This window comes from Orbilia oligospora, assembly GCF_000225545.1.
Source record: "Orbilia oligospora ATCC 24927 unplaced genomic scaffold scaffold00097, whole genome shotgun sequence".
Taxonomy (NCBI): domain Eukaryota; kingdom Fungi; phylum Ascomycota; class Orbiliomycetes; order Orbiliales; family Orbiliaceae; genus Orbilia; species Orbilia oligospora.
In genome coordinates this window covers 1,008,653-1,024,684 of record NW_011645654.1, presented here as the reverse complement: position 1 = coordinate 1,024,684, position 16,032 = coordinate 1,008,653, and the positions used below count along the sequence as shown (strand labels likewise).

General features: G+C 45.2%; 7 protein-coding genes across 7 annotated transcripts; 4 read left to right on the top strand and 3 right to left on the bottom strand.

The window, feature by feature from the left end:
* Positions 1 to 2,968: 2,968 nt before the first annotated feature.
* On the top strand, positions 2,969 to 3,777 carry AOL_s00097g297 (uncharacterized protein; the record flags this gene model as incomplete). The annotated part of the gene is made up of 4 exons (XM_011126130.1): positions 2,969 to 3,010; positions 3,215 to 3,342; positions 3,409 to 3,663; positions 3,732 to 3,777. The coding sequence occupies 4 exons, from the start codon at positions 2,969 to 2,971 to the stop codon at positions 3,775 to 3,777; spliced, it is 471 nt and encodes a 156-aa protein (XP_011124432.1).
* Positions 3,778 to 4,351: 574 nt separating this feature from the next.
* On the bottom strand, positions 4,352 to 5,233 carry AOL_s00097g296 (uncharacterized protein; the record flags this gene model as incomplete). The annotated part of the gene is made up of 1 exon (XM_011126129.1): positions 4,352 to 5,233. The coding sequence occupies one exon, from the start codon at positions 5,231 to 5,233 to the stop codon at positions 4,352 to 4,354; it is 882 nt and encodes a 293-aa protein (XP_011124431.1).
* Positions 5,234 to 6,087: 854 nt separating this feature from the next.
* Positions 6,088 to 7,787, top strand: AOL_s00097g295 (uncharacterized protein; the record flags this gene model as incomplete). The annotated part of the gene is made up of 2 exons (XM_011126128.1): positions 6,088 to 7,650; positions 7,722 to 7,787. 2 exons carry the CDS (start codon positions 6,088 to 6,090, stop codon positions 7,785 to 7,787), a joined length of 1,629 nt encoding a protein of 542 aa, XP_011124430.1.
* A 474-nt stretch (positions 7,788 to 8,261) lies between these two features.
* Positions 8,262 to 10,245, top strand: AOL_s00097g294 (uncharacterized protein; the record flags this gene model as incomplete). Its single annotated transcript, XM_011126127.1, has 6 exons — positions 8,262 to 8,347; positions 8,459 to 8,594; positions 8,685 to 9,004; positions 9,086 to 9,683; positions 9,768 to 10,153; positions 10,221 to 10,245. 6 exons carry the CDS (start codon positions 8,262 to 8,264, stop codon positions 10,243 to 10,245), a joined length of 1,551 nt encoding a protein of 516 aa, XP_011124429.1.
* A 249-nt stretch (positions 10,246 to 10,494) lies between these two features.
* AOL_s00097g293 (uncharacterized protein) lies at positions 10,495 to 11,406 on the bottom strand (the record flags this gene model as incomplete). Its single annotated transcript, XM_011126126.1, has 2 exons — positions 10,495 to 10,521; positions 10,582 to 11,406. The coding sequence occupies 2 exons, from the start codon at positions 11,404 to 11,406 to the stop codon at positions 10,495 to 10,497; spliced, it is 852 nt and encodes a 283-aa protein (XP_011124428.1).
* A 588-nt stretch (positions 11,407 to 11,994) lies between these two features.
* On the bottom strand, positions 11,995 to 12,562 carry AOL_s00097g292 (uncharacterized protein; the record flags this gene model as incomplete). The annotated part of the gene is made up of 2 exons (XM_011126125.1): positions 11,995 to 12,176; positions 12,265 to 12,562. 2 exons carry the CDS (start codon positions 12,560 to 12,562, stop codon positions 11,995 to 11,997), a joined length of 480 nt encoding a protein of 159 aa, XP_011124427.1.
* Positions 12,563 to 13,714: 1,152 nt separating this feature from the next.
* On the top strand, positions 13,715 to 15,785 carry AOL_s00097g291 (uncharacterized protein; the record flags this gene model as incomplete). The annotated part of the gene is made up of 2 exons (XM_011126124.1): positions 13,715 to 14,270; positions 14,374 to 15,785. 2 exons carry the CDS (start codon positions 13,715 to 13,717, stop codon positions 15,783 to 15,785), a joined length of 1,968 nt encoding a protein of 655 aa, XP_011124426.1.
* Positions 15,786 to 16,032: the final 247 nt, after the last annotated feature.

Sequence of the window (16,032 nt, the reverse complement as noted above, 5' to 3'; positions counted from 1 at the left end):
ACGAAGGTTCCCGTAATTCGACGGCGCTTTAAATGGCTGACGCCACACAACTGTTGAAACAGCAACACTTCTGAGAACAACCCCAAACGTCTCGGTCTCCTCACCAGATCTAGATATCAAGCTCCTGATGATGCAATACCTTTCGGGAGCTGACCGAATACTTTAAAGATGGTTTCTATTCAATATACACTAAAACTCTAAGCTACGGATATCAAATGTCGAGCTGTTTAGAGTCCGTATATTCAAAGAATCAACGCTGCAGTTCACATACGGATCCCTCAAAAAATCGGAAATATTGGCTCAAAATTCTAAGTCGGGTTTGAACAAATGACCATGAAAGCCAGTTTTTCTCTCATACCTCGGACATTATTACTCTTGGACCGTTTTCTTTGTAACTTTTAGATAGGCTCCAACTCGTTCGGTTGGCCATCAAAGCGAAGCTTTATTTCTCGCCTATTTCCGTCGATGAAAATTATGGCTTCTTGGATATACTTTCAAGGATCCGCGCCGCCACAATATCTTTCAACTCGGTGTGATATGCATATGCGGGGTATATAATATCCAAGGTTTCGATTTTTGAACAAAAAGGGTATTATCTCCATAGGTGGCGCTATATACGTCTTGTGATTAGCAACTTCCGGCCATAGATTGCATTTGGCGCAGGGGATGCTGGTTTGAGGGACGTGCGCTGACGAACAACCGAGTGAGCCGCAGATACCGTCCGCCATGATGTCCGAAGTAGCGGTGCCTGCTCCGGACTTCGACAGGTTGTGCCCTGCCAATTCAACTCCAATCCGTGGTATCATTTAGCGAGCCGAGAAATTCCTCTAGCCCATACCTGACTTTTCGTCGACACATGCAAGTGATTTTGCTTGATCCCTCTAGTTCTTGCATCATGCAGGAACTGGTCACTTGTATTTTCGACATACCCTGTTATATCCCCCAAGCTATCCACTTCAAGATAGAAGATTTCCTAACAAAATAACTCAGACTTAAGTGTAAAGTCCCAAAGAGTATTGGTATTTTGTGGACGATCCACAATTCTTGTGTGACATTTATGCGTCGTTTGCTCTATACCTGCAGCTGCTGGAAAGAATTCCGGAAGTCCACAATATCAATGCACGCAAGTTAGTAGGCATACATCTAAACATGAGAACAAAAACTTGAAACATTAGTCTTGTGGTCTTAACTATCGGGGGAACGGCATCTAGGTACTCGAGTTATGTTGCATTTCTGCAATATCAAGTTTTTGATATTATCCAAGATTTTAACTAAGGATCACCAGATATCATGATAAGGATTGCATTCTACGTCCACTGCCAACAATGCATGCAGACTTATCAGGATACCGATGCTAGCTGAACGCATGGACATGTTTAGGATCAACCTTGGTAGCGATTCGAGAGGCGATCTTACGTAAAGACTCTCTGACGAAGTCAGATTTCGCGCGGAAATTTTGATATTTATGCGGGGTGTGAATGTTGATGATGTGCTACAGGGTGGCATTTATTATTTGAAAATTTTGTTAAATGTGATACATACAACCAGAAAGAGGTTTGTAAATAACATTCTTATGGCTTTCAAGCAAAGAGCCAATGAAGTCGCTAGTTTTATACTGAAATATCTTTCTCTGAAACCGGTTCCTATCAAACGATTAACCATATATATCCCCACTTAAGATTTCAGGTACCGTCTGATTCTGACCCCATGCTACACTGATCCTAAAACTTTCTATCAGAAATTATAAAATCAAAACTCGTAAAATTTGTGATAAATTGAATTCAGAGCGGGGCTGATATGATTCAATCGTAGGATTTATATTTTATCGTTATACCATGCAAAGCGCTATTGGGCTATAAATACCTACATGATATAGCCAGCCTTGCCTGATATTCGATTGATTTGCCCCCCCCAGTCTTGTATGCAAGGTACAATTCCTTGGTCTGGAATATTCCTTGGGCCGGCATATCGAACCGGGCAGGATTGCATACCAGGGGAGCTCGATGGTACCAACATGCTTTGAGATTTACAAAGTATGGTGAATTTTAGGGTTTACTTGGACTAGCCTCGAATCCAGGCGCTCTTGAGGCAGAGTACTTGGACAGCTGTGGGGCTGGAGCTGCATAAGTGGCTCTTCCTTTTAGCAGGTACTTTTACTTGCCACCATCTCGTATGTTGATGCCAGATGAGGTATTATCAAGTACTCAGTGTGTGCATAATTCCCTTGTACTGGGGGATATCTGGGGACGGTACCGGTTGAAGTGCGAAGGTCTATGATCTCGCGGTCGATATTTTACGTAAATTACCTTCTGTGCCGTATTTTCGTAATATAAAAGGAGCTATTCGATAGAGGGGCCACGATACCGGAAGTAGTTTTTATTGCAGGGTAGGAGTAGTAACAGTACCAAGTACTGTGAGCGTCTGTGTATTGAACATAAGTTTGGGGATCGGACTACAGTGGGTACCTCTGGCGACAACGGCACAGGCGTTTTTCTCTGTTCCTGGGGAGTCGGTGGAACACTTTTTCCGTTGCAGGCATCACGCGGAGTATATTTGAAGGTCTTTATTTGCCGGGTTTGTTTCATCCCAAAGTACCTATCCACTCAAAAAGTGTGTACCTGAATATGTATTTGCGGGATGGTGGCTTCGCGCTTCGTCAGCTAAGCTTAGAGCGGGTCGGCATACGAGGCCGGCATGAGGACTAGGTTCGCATTCGCACGGACCTCCAAAATCCAACATCAGAATGTGTTGTCAAAGCGAAAAGTGTTTGTCGAGCCAACACTTCCCTTTTTTGTCAAACCTAGGCCTAGGGCTCCTAAACCCTCCTCCAGTCCGTATTCGGTTAGCGTAGCTTCCGCTAAAATTTGTGTGAATGGGTCCATCTTGAATCTCAAGACCTCAATCTAATACATACGACAACCATCATCACGACAACCCTTCCGGACGACATCACCGCCATCCGCCCAACATGTCGCTCGTAAACCCCGAAAAATCCAACTTCCAATACATCGTTAGTATTCCCATTCGATTTCGATTCTGCTGGCTCTGAAGAGGAAGGGAAATGGGAGGGTCAATAAGAGGGAAAATGACGTGGAAATTTTTTCGAGGAAGAGATGGGAAAAATCTTCAACTTCAGGATATCGACGGATAGCGAAGGAAAATCAAGATCATTTACGACAGAAGTGCTGACGGATGGATTTTGTCTGGATTATAGTTGCGTCTCCTCAACACCAATGTTGACGGAAAGCAGAAGGTCATGTACGCCATGACCAAGATTGGTGGTGTCGGTCGCCGATACTCCAACTTGGTCTGCAAGAAGGCCGATATCGACCTGACAAAGCGGTAAATACACATAGTTCGTGAAAATATATCTTGGGGATCCGAATTCTAACGGGGTTATGAAAATAGTGCTGGTGAGCTTACCACTGAAGAGCTCGAGCGAATCATCACCATCATCCAAGACCCCACTGCCTACAAGATCCCAAGCTGGTTCTTGAACAGACAGCGTGACATTGTCGATGGCAAAAACTCCCAAATTCTCGCCAACGGTCTCCAGAGCAAGCTCCGTGACGACTTGGAGAGATTAAAGAAGATCAGATGTCATCGTGGTTTGAGACACTACTGGGGTCTAAGAGTTAGAGGTCAACATACCAAGACGACTGGGTACGTGCTTTTGATTTTAGTTTTCGGGGCAATGTGAATGTTTGGCTAACGTGTGATGCGAAATCTAGTCGTCGTGGACGTACCGTCGGTGTCTCCAAGAAGAAGGGTGGTTAAGCGTGTCGCTTTGTACATTTGTCTTTTCCGCATTTTTTTTCCTTTTACGCCTTTATCCATGACCTCCCTTTTACTCATTATTACTACTACTACCAATACCTCCTCCACCTCTATATAACCTCTTACACACTTTTTCCTTGGTTGTATCATCTACGGGAAATGCATTAATCCGCTGTTTTGTGACGGGATAATTCTTCATACGGGGTTAACGTCTTTTTTCAATGTAAACAATTATACCGCTTCATGAGACTGGAGAAAAGGGATTTTAGAATTCAAGGCGTCTTCATGAGGATTCATATTCTCCGGCGTAGAGGCTATAACTCAATAATTTCCAACGTAAAGGGACCTGTGAGTTCCGCGGGCTAGCTTCTACTACCTAGACAGCCGTGAGCCGTCCGGTGTAGTTTGATAACTTTCCACGACAATGATGTAGAATTCTATACTAGAGACATTATCTATTACAAAACCTTTAAAGAAGTTCGCTCTAGCCAAACGCCAGAAATGCAATCCGTGGTGCACCAATCCCAGCCGAAAATAACTGTCATAACTTTTAAGCTACTAATACTCGTCGTCATCAATCCTCATCGTTTGCGGCGACAGCCGTATCTAGAACCTCGACTCTTCCCCTTCCTTTCGCCTCTTTGCCAACAAGGTCGCTGATTTGTCGATACACTCCTGGGTCGCAAATGACGTCGGCATTCCAACCATCTCCTCCAAAATCCTCATCCACTAGTTGACCAATCATCTCTAAGATGGTTGGCTTGACTTTCTTTGCAACAGCAGAAGGCAGGAATATCCTTAGCTTCATTCTCTGTCGAGCAATTGGGATGGGCTGGTAGTACACCAGTGCCTTGATTGCCTCTAAAGCTTGTGATTTTGCCGATTTTGTAGTAACGACACCGGTCCATCTTGGGGGTTCATCCTTGGCTTTTTCCTTGCCTTTCTCATTGCTTTCTGCCGGAGCTGCCGAGCTGCTTCCTTCACCATTTGTAGTAGTGGTAGTAGTGGCACTGTTTTGGTTTCTGCTCATCAAGCCTTCCAGGGCCTTTTCTATCAAGCCCGAGGTATAAACCCTGCCAGTGGTTGGGTCTACGCACTTTTCTGTAACGATCTGCACCACCTCTTTCTGTAACATCTCAAGTTGTTGTCCTCTCTCCTTCTCTCCGACCTGTAATTCGCCTTTCGCTAGAATATCAAGGATAATTTCATCCTGATTCTTTCCAGGCCATGCTTTTTGTAGATCTGCCGTGGGTGCGACAGCTCCCTTTGAGGTATTCAAAAACACCTGATGAATCTGTAACACCTCATCGATATCCTTTTCGACACCGTTTCTCCATTCTAGGACTTTGTTTTTGTAACAGGCGAGCTCGAAGCGCTTTTTCGCCTTTCGTATGCGAACGATCGAGACGTTCGTGAGTTTGATTTGATTGGAAGGTTGATTCACGCGTTGCGACATGGTTGTGGTGGAAGCGGGTGGTGCAAAGTGGTTCTTGTCAGCTTGCGGCTCGATCGAGGAGGAGAATATGGTCTTGGTAACCGATGATGCCTGACGATAGTGTTTATATCAACAGGGAGACCTTGAAAAGGTCGTCGATGAAAAGTCTATTCAAGAGGAGAAGCCGATGAGGCTGAAAGGTAAGGAGGAGATGTCGTTGAGAAGGTGTTTTTTTAACAAAAGGCGGCCCGCTTCGAAATGCGCACAAATTTTCTGGCTTGGGATTCATTATGACGATTTCCAAGCAGCCAAGACTTCGACTGACTAACAGCTCTTTGTCCCCACACTTGCATAGCCAATTATCACCCTCATTCCCGACAACAACCAATCACGGCCCTTCCTTGGGCAGAATCTCGCTCGATCAGGAAGCTGCTAAGCTTTTTCGTTGATTGCTTAGCAGTCCTCAAGACGGGCAGCACGTGTGGGAGTCGTAGCGATATACGCGGCGGAGTAGTCCGGGGCCTCTCGAGGCTAACGCACAGTAGGAGTCGTAATGAATCATCAAGATGCAGGCGATGGCAGGGGACGATGAATCCGAACTAGTCATCTAATCAGGATCAGAAACGTTATGGCTTGAGGAACCTGGCAAGATTGCGGAGCGGCCGTCGTATTTGCAGAAACTCTGGCCTGCCAAAAGCTGCGCCGATGCTTTAACCGTCCTAGATTCCAAGATATAAAGTAGGAAAGGTACGTGTTTCTAATCTGCACTTATCGAACTCTTGGTATTCATCATTCTGACTACAATATTAGACATTTCGTACCTATCATAGTGTTATTTTTATTTTTTTCTCTTTTGCGCAGTTTCTACATCTGTTATGGATGCTTCATCAGCTGCCGGATCTAACGGAGGTCCTGCCGAAGAATATTTCAATACACTTTCGAGGGTTGAAACTCTTCCACCAACATATGACGAAACAGCTTCGCAGGGCCGATCCAGCAGTGAAAGATTCGCCCGTGATGCCCCTCCGTCTTTCGATGAAGTCGCATCTCTCAATTCGTTACCACTCCCTATGGGCGCTGAAGACCGTTTTTGGCTTTCCAAATTCGGATTATCACTCACAAGCACCGACCCACCCGTCCTAGAGATAATACGCAGTAAAGAACGACCGAGCTCTGGAAGCTTCGATCTCGGACCAATACATGAAGCCGCGCTTCGGAATGACTACACGCTTTTGAGACCCCTTGAGTTAATCGGGGCCTGGACACATATCGATGAACGTAGCGCTAGCCGGAAAAAAACCGCCCTCCACTGCGCTTGTCAAAATGGATGTTTGGAGTTTGCGAAAGCACTCATAGCCGGTGGCGCAGATGTTGAAACCCAAACACTCCTTCGCGATACACCATTGAGTCTTGCCGCTGGCTCCGGAAACATCGAATTAGTTCAATGCCTCCTCGCCAATGGCTGTAAATTAGCGGATGTGGACAACGGTTCCGTTAGTCCGCTTTGTGCAGCTTTAGCCTCAAAACGTCAGGACATGGCGATTTTTCTCCTCAACAACGGTGCCGGTGTTTCTGGCTGGTCTTCAGGCTCGAATACAGCACTGCACCACGCTTTAAGAAACGGTATGGTCGATATGGCAAATCTTCTTCTGAATAAGGGTGCACACCCCGGAACGGAGAATGAGAAGCATATTCGACCAATACATATTGCAGCAGCAAAAGGATATTCGGGCATCGTAAGGCGATTGATAACCCTCGGTGCTGAGGTATCCCCCCAACACCAAGGTGTCGAGTGGTTTCAACCATTACACTTCGCAGCAGAGGCGGGGCATCGGGATGCCGTTTTGATTCTGTTAGAAGCAAAAGCGGATGTCAATGCTAAGACTGCCTGGAGTAAACTTGGGTACTCACATCCCAAATGCGAAGGGGAGAGGTGGGGTAGTACCCCGCTACATTTGGCAGTGATGAAGGGGTATTTAGAGGTAGCTTTGCTTCTGTTGAAGCACGGAGCAGGGGTCAATGAAAGGAGGTGGGACATGAGAACGCCGTTGGTTGTGGCTGTTCAATACGGGTTCAAAGATATTGTGAAGCTATTGTTAGAGAATAAAGCAAAGACAGATATTGTGGGAATGGAGAGGAGGGCGGCGGTGCATGTTGCGGTGGAAAGAGGTGATGTGGAGATGTTAGAGTTGCTGTTGGATTTCAAGGCAGATGTCAACGCGAAGATGTGGAGGTCATGGACACCGTTACATGTAGCGGCTGAGCGGGGACAGTTGGAGTGCGCTAAACTGTTAGTAAGGAGGGGAGTTAAGATCAATGCGACAGGAGAGGACGGGGAAACTGCGGTAGACGTCGCGGAGGGAGAAGGATTTGGGGAACTTGCAGAGTTTTTAGTGATAAATGGTGGGAAAGGCGGAAAGGCATATAAGAGCTTCAAGGTAAGATTATTTCAGAGTTTGATACAAATCCGATTTTGATCATTCAGAATTACTAACATTTCTCTCCGCAGTTATCGGTTCATTATGGTTGGAAGTCACCAGAGTGGTCGAAGTACTCGCATGTCAAGAAATCCTAATAACATATCACGATATCACGACACGCGCCCAGAGTACTTGATTCGTCCCATTGCATTTCCAGCGTATACCCCCCACCGTTCTCGAATGTAAATATTTATATATACGAATACCTTAACACCGAGCATTGAAATTCTGATCTATTATCGTCTAATACCAAAAAAAATTCTTATCTTGGAAAATGTACTGAAGCCGGCCGTCGGATGTGTGTTGAAATGCAGTTAAGCAGGTATGCGGTCAACGATGCTTGGCATGCGTCATGCAGAATTCTGGCCGTGGGTCAGCAAATAGTGAGCGTAGACGTGTATAAATTAAATTGTGCTTTGAAAGAGGGGCTAGTTCAATACTTTTTAGCAATAACTCTCTTGAGACGATTTTCTGTAGATTTTACTCTTTTCAATTGTTCTGGTTGCACCCTTTTTTCTTCTCTTTCTGCATTCAATTGATTGTTACACCATATCGACAAGGCTTGTAATATGGCGACGGATACGAAAACCGATGATCGTGAGGCCGGTCTCCCACCGACTCCTCTTAATGCTTGTATGCTGCAGGCGTTTGAGTGGTAAGTTACATATCCCTACGCGTATACTTTTCTTCCTTGTCGTGTATACCATGCCAATTAATTGTATGTCATATATTTTCTTATCCAACTAATTGTACTTTTCTGCTTCAGGTACGTCCCAGCGGACCAAAAGCACTGGAAACGACTAGCCAAAGTCGTTCCGGGACTTAGTTCAATCGGAGTTTCAAACATCTGGATACCGCCAGCTTGTAAAGCAGCTTCTCCTCAAGGAAACGGCTACGATATCGTAAGCATTCATGAATTCACATCTATTTTTCTACTTTCACTTTTAATAACTCTGTCGTTAATCAAACCTTTTTCTTCTTCTCGGGAATAGTACGATATCTACGACCTCGGAGAGTTCGACCAAAAGGGTACTACGGCAACCAAATGGGGATCAAAACCAGATTTAATCGCCCTTCGAGATATCGCGAATGAACACTCCGTCGGTATATACTTCGATGTAGTCCTAAACCACAAAGCAGGCGCAGATCATACGGAACGCTGTAAGGTCGTTGAAGTCGATCCTAATGATCGGACGAGGCATGTTAGCGATCCGTATGAAATTGACGGGTGGTTTGGGTTCGAATTCGAAGGTAGAGGGGGGCAGTATAGTGAGATGAAGTATCATTGGGAACATTTTAGTGGGACGGATTAGTATGTCTATCTATTATCATCTTGATCTTGAGGTTTGAAGGTTATGTGTAATTGCTAATCAGTTGGGTTCCATAACTATAGTAACAATGAGAACGGCAAGAAAGCCATCTATGCCGTCGATGGAAAAACTTGGTCTTCAGCGGTTGATACTAGCGAAAAGGGTAACTTCGACTACCTAATGTTCGCCGACGTCGACTTCTCACACCCACAGGTACAAGAAGATGTCAAAAACTGGGGCGTCTGGGTATCCAAAGAGCTCAACCTATCCGGCATGCGTTTCGACGCCGCCCGTCATTTCTCAGAAAGGTTTCTAAAAGATTTCATCCACCATCTCGACGAGAATGTTCCTCAAAACTGGTTTTTCGTGGGCGAGTGGTGGCAAGATTCCGCTGAGAATATGCACAAATATCTTGAATCGATGGATCATAAGTTCTCGTTGTTTGATGCACCGTTGTTTTATAACTTTTGCGAGATAAGTACGAATGAGAGGGCAGATTTGAGAAAGATGTTCGATGGTGCTTTGGTACAGACTATGCCGGTTAATGCGGTAACTGTGGTTGGGAATCATGATACACAGGTTGGACAGGCGAGTTTTGTGAAAATGGAAGGGTGGATGAAGGCCTTGGCCTATGCGGTCATACTTCTGAGGATTGATGGGTATCCTTGTGTTTTCTATGGAGTAAGTAATTCTTTAAATTGAGACTGGCCGACCTACTATGGTCTTGACCTTCATGAGTAAGAAGGCTAATGGATATGCATATAGGACATATTCGGCATCAAAAACCCCGATAATGAGGAAGGACCAGCATCAGACGGCAAGATTCCAGTCATGATGGCAGCAAGAAAGTTCTACTCATACGGAACACAGGATGATTACTGGGATGAACCCAACTGTGTTGGATGGGTTAGAAAGGGCACACATGATAAGTCCTACGGACTCGCCGCCGTACTTTCTAACGCCGAACCGGGTACCAAACGAATGAACGTCGGTCCGGAACATAAAGGAGAAGTTTGGACGGATGTTTTGGGATGGGAGCAAAGTGAAGTTGTGATAGATGATGAGGGTTGGGGGTCGTTTACTTGTCCTGGTACTAGCTGTGCTATCTGGGTGAACAAGGACGCGCCTGGAAGAGATCAGCTTAATAATTTGTAAGTCATTCCAATTAGGGGGAGCAGGCTCGTGCTACGTTTTTGGGGTTACACTAACGGTTCATAGTGACGCGAACATTTACGAGGAGTAATATATCCTGGTTTCGTGGAACGTAAAAAGGGCAGGGATTGCTTGAGTAACACGATATGATACAGGTTAATAAACGCTAACCTCGAGTCCAGATCTTCGAGGCTGAGTAGGAGTTATCTACATGTAATGTTTGTAGTAGATTAAAAGATTTTTTGTAATAAAAAAAAGCCCACCGGTTAGAAAGTTTGGTTCGTTTGGAATTTCAAATGCAAGCCTTCAGAATAATAACATAGTAGGCGTTAGCCCGGTATTATTCGAAGACTAGAGTATCGTCCTCCTAAAACAGAAGAAAGGGAAATTAGTTATGCTATCCCGAATTCTTGATAGGAGCACTTACCCTTCTGTGTCTCCAGAATGGAGTGTGCCCTTCATCGCGGCTCCATCTCCTGACTGGTGAGCTTTCGCCTGAATCGCTCTCTCCATTGACCCCTCGTCCTGGAATCTTTCTCCCTCTTTTCTTCCTAGCAGCAACAGTGACAGCCTCCCCTCCCTTCCACCAATACTTCTTCTGCCAGACCGTAAGACCCGTGACGACGACAGCATAAGTCAATGAGATGAAAGTGACAACCAAGCTCCACAGTGCAGCTCCAATCCAAGCTCGACTACCACCTCCCATCTCCTTGGATGAGATATGCTCATGCATAATAATGAAAACGTAGAGCTCAATTCCCATTGCAACAGTAGTCATAATCCAAACGGTGATAGTAAGAAACATAGACCAGATGCTCCTGAGGTATCCGGACCTAAGTCCGAACAAACAGGCAGTGAAGGCGAAAACGCATCCAATCGGGTGTAAGATCATAACCTTGGTCAAAGAATCTAAGTGCTTGTTATTCTCAAAGAACTTTGTCCCATCGATTGATGTTTGAATTTCAGTGATTGGATAGCCGACTTCTGGATCAGAACAGGATTGCTTTTGATAGCCTTGTCCGAAATCAATATTTTGGATGCAATATCCGAAGGTACCGTAGGTGACATAGGAGTCGCGATCGCGGGAGAACGGGATGATTTCAAAAGCGGAACCATTTTTGAGAACAACAGTCATGAGAGAGTAGTCACGCCAAATTTGACCGGAGAGCGTGATGATGAGAAGAAGGACACCCGCGATCAAAAGAGAGATCGTAGCGGTAAAATGGAGAATTGTGAATGTATGTTTCCCCATCTTTAGAGACGATGTATCGATTGGGATTGAATCTCAAAGAAGCGAAAACATAATAACTAGAGGGGGTTAACGTTGATGAAAGAGTTCATGCTTTTGGCGATTTCGTGGCAGAGCTGAGAGCTGAGAGGTTGCGCACACACACGTTAGTAGGGTTTTGGTGAGGTTGGCGGAGAGATGACATGCTTCGTGCGACCATGAGGTTCTTTATGGCCATTTGAGCGGGTTGTCAACAACTTGCCCTACCAGCCTTGTTGAAGCCAGCCGATGGTCACTATACTTTGACCATAGCCTTACTTTGCCTTTATTATATCCATTGATCAAACGAGCGATACACTAAATGCTTTCGATACTGAAGTTGAGATGCATGGGGAAGAAACAGCTCAATATAGCGTGCTACTGTATAAGGCTGAAAGGTCATGACTACCCACGATCAAGGCGTTGGATCACAGCACTACTATCTGGTAAGAAAGCTTACAATATAGATTTGAGGCAACGAAATATATTAATAGTATAGTGTACAATGAGCTATGATGTTAGGAGTATAGCAGTAGGAATAGTAATACAGATATGAAACAAAAACCTCAGTAACTATGGATCTCTTCGATTCTCGATAACCCGTCTCCCGGCCCATAAAAGACTAGCCACGAGACATATCCATGCTGCCGGTGCCTTTAGAGTATCATCCGCCAACCCGGTCTGGTTCAAGAAAGGTAAAACAAATGCCCGTGTCAGCCACCCTAACGGACTATAATACCATGAGATCCATGTCCCTATTTTATATTATATTAGTTAGTATATTAGAAAATTTGTGTTGGCTGTTGCAATTCCCAAAACTGTCCGGAACCGGAGCAAACCTACCGAAAAGAGAACCCAGGGCATCGAAACCGATGCGACTCAGAAAGTAGCTGACCAATGGACCAAGGTAGTAAGAGTAGAAGATTTGGATAGCGAACCAAAGAGCCAGGTATTGTGCATTAGTTGCATCGACCGCGTCAGCAATTGCGTTGGTGGGGTTTGCGGCGACATTTGCAGCCTGGGCGAGAGTGGTGTGGTTTTCCATGGCGACGGTGGCTGCCGGTGGGATTTCTCGGAGAATTTCGCAGACTTTGGCTTGCAGCTGTGCGGGTGGTGTGAACATGGCAATATTCGAGTCCATTCTGTGAAATCCGTTCAAATCAAATCCAATCAAATCCAATCTTCACCGGTGCACCACGAATTGCAAGAAAATTGTACAAAATCTTTCACTCGGTTGCGTGTGTGCATGTGTCCTCTGTAAGTGGTAGTTTGAGGTAGCGAGACCTTTGCGAGACCTTTTTTTTGCAAGGCCACCTTCCTTTCCGGTGTCCGACCCTGCTTAGGCGAGTCCGACGTCATAGATGCCTGAATTGAATCGAAGCTGCCTGGGACCCATGCTGGAACAAAGTCCACTCCCTTCCTTGGCTTGCCGGCAGAAGTTCCGAGTCAAATGGACGTCAGATCTTAAGACTAATACAATAAAGAAATCCAGGGTCTTAATGGGGCATGTGTTTCTAAGTTCTTGTATCTATCAGTATATATGAGGGAGGTAAGTACGTCAGAAGTATCTGGAATATTCAGTATTTGGTCCAGTTAAGTTCAATTCGATTCAATTCAGTTTAAATTTCAATTCAATATCCATTCCATGGCCATTTCCTGTCAATTGATGTGATCCTATCGATTCGCCATTCGATGTCCGACTGGATCAAATCGGAATATATTGATATTTAAAATAAAAAAAAATAAAAAATAGGAATTGCACCGGCCAGCTGGGTGCGCATCAAAATATTCACTCGGCTTCATTTTTGAGTTCCGTCTTGAGAATTGACTTCAACAGAATCCGGCCTCGTCCAAATCCGATAGTGTAGGCCCGTGCGACAATATTCGTGTGCTTGCAAGGTCTACCGGTATCTTCCTATTATACTCACCGTTCAACGTCTCGATATTCTATTACCCTGTCACCTATAGCTACTTTACAGACTGTTTCTTGGCGAGGTCTCTCTCGCGGGAAACTGCCATTTTGTTGGTGCTTTGCTTTGGCCCTTTTGAAGTCAACCAAGTCAACCCGTCATATGGTTCAGCCCCGGCCGGGAACCTCTCAACTAGCTTCGAATCCCCAACCAGTAGCGCTAAATACTTAAAACGGCTTCTCCCCGTCGTGGACTTTTTTTTCAGATTTCGTTGCATCATTGAGCCGGTTCCTTTCTGCATCATTGATCTCTTAGATTGATATTTTGACGGGCGGTTCTTTTTTTAAATTTTTTTTTTAATTTTTTTTTTAAATTTCGGCGTCATGACTTTCAGAGAGAAAATCAAGTCCTTTCTGCATCATTCCAGCAGCCACAAGAAGAGCATATCCAATGCCACTGCTTCCTCGCCTACTTCAACCGCTGCACCGACAGCATCAAAATCCGACCCAAACAAACCACCAAATGCTCGAGACCCCGGTTTCCGCAAGTCCTTCAATCTCGGAGAACCTCCAACATCTTCCAACGGTTCTGTGAAAACGGAACCTCGAGACATCGGTACTCCCAATTCACAAAATCTCGCCGTAAACGGCCACGCTACGTCGCATATGTACACCCTGGACAAATATGGTGATGATTATCTAGCTGTTAGTCCTAGAACGAATGTTACCGTACCAGAAGGCAATCTTGCCAATAGAGGGTTGGCAGGTTGTTCGCCATTGGATGCAAATGAGAGTGCAAAAGTCGGCCTAGGGATAATACAGGAGCAGAAGCTAAAGGATGACCCAGTGGTTGCAGCCGCTAAAACCCTAGATACGCTACCAACTCCACAAAAGAGTCCGGATTTTGGCAGAGAACAATTTGCAAATGGGGACAGGAAAGGTCAGATCGCAAGACTCGTGCATTTTTGACGGCATTTGTTTTGTTCGTCAATGCCATTTCTGGAAATTTCGAGGAAACTAACCTTAGAATACTAGATTAGTAGACAGCGGATTCGTTGAACCGGTTCCTACTCGGGATACAACAGTCTCCCCAAACTCGAAACCAGAGCATCCTACTGCCCTTGATCTCGAATCTAGTCCCCCTGCGTCTGCCGCTCCCGAATCTCGGAAAGTTGAGGCGGTAGATTCGACGCCTCTGGTATCGAACCATGTTGAATCTATTAATATTGCCGGGTCGCCAGAAACAAAATATACTAGCCTGTTGGTCGCCCCTCATGCACCTGAGGACGGAGCTTCAAGCGTATATAGCGACGATTCCACTAGGCCAACTTTACAACAAATAGCTAGTAGTGACTATGGCCCATTGATCGAGTCTCCAGACCTGAAAGCAACCTCTCCGGCACCCCTAAGCACCACAGCAGTGGATCACCAGAGACGGTATAGTATACTAGTTTCCGAGGAGCTACCGACTGTAGAAGAAGCAGATCATCAACAGAATGGTGTACCGGTGGAGGAAAAAGAGCCACTACCAGTAATTGACGAGAATGCTGATTTACTAACAGTCGTGAGGCGTAGTCTTGGTGACTCCTCAGCAGTTGGAAAAATTTCTCCTTCTATTCTACCAGCTGATGAAACAAATGCTTGGTCTCAAGACCTTATTGCGAATATCGATAAAATCCAAAGTGAGAAAGAACAACGTGGCAGAGAAAAGGTGGTCGCAAACGGCATGGATGATGAGATCATCCCCGATACGGCACCTTTAAGAAATTCAAAGGAATCGGTTGATATCCAAGCAACTTCACTTATCGACTCAGTTAGGGCCCATGTACAACCCCTACAACAGACGGGAAGGACACCAACACCCCCTCTACCAATGAACCAACAGGTCGTTACACCCGCCGATATCGCAACAGGGCATGTCGATTCAACAATGCCTAGAAATCAAGAATCTGGGGATAGTAGTATCCAATTTGTCCCAGCCGTCGCCCCGGTAAATCAAAAGCCCATCGTTACAACGACGAACACGGTTCCTCATGCGGACGCATTTCATATGGGAGACAATATCCCAGATGTCCCAGTCGTTGATGGCAAATGGCCGGCTGTGCACCCACTCCCAACTCTTCTACCACCGAGCCAAAAGCCTATCGTAACGACTACAAATACGATTCCGCATGCACCTGCATATAACATGGGAGACGACATTCCAGATGTTCCGGTCATTGAAGGGAAATCACCCATTGTGACGACTACTAATACGGTTCCTCATGTGAAGGTTATGCCCATAGGGGAAAATAGCGTGGACGACGATGTTCCTAAGCTATCGTTTAACGAGTCGATATATGCAAATCGAGATAAACTCCAGTATGATAGTGCATTATTGGGATTAAATGAAACACCAGTAGGAGACGAAGACAGTGTTTATGCGGTTACAAAGGAGATTCCCGGGGCGTTTTAAGATCATTTTTTTAACGAAACTGATGGTAGAATTGGGATAAATATCGGGGGGTTTCTTACATTTATGCACAGCGTTTTGAGATAGCTTTGGATTACCAACTTGTGATGGCCGGGACACCAAAAACTGTTCTTTCAACTCCCCTTTTTCCTTGGTCTGTACTTTACACAACGTTTTGCTAGCGAGGAAATTGATGGGTTCGCTTTGTGGTAGTTACTATTCGAATTCAGGTACACAATTAATGGGTGAA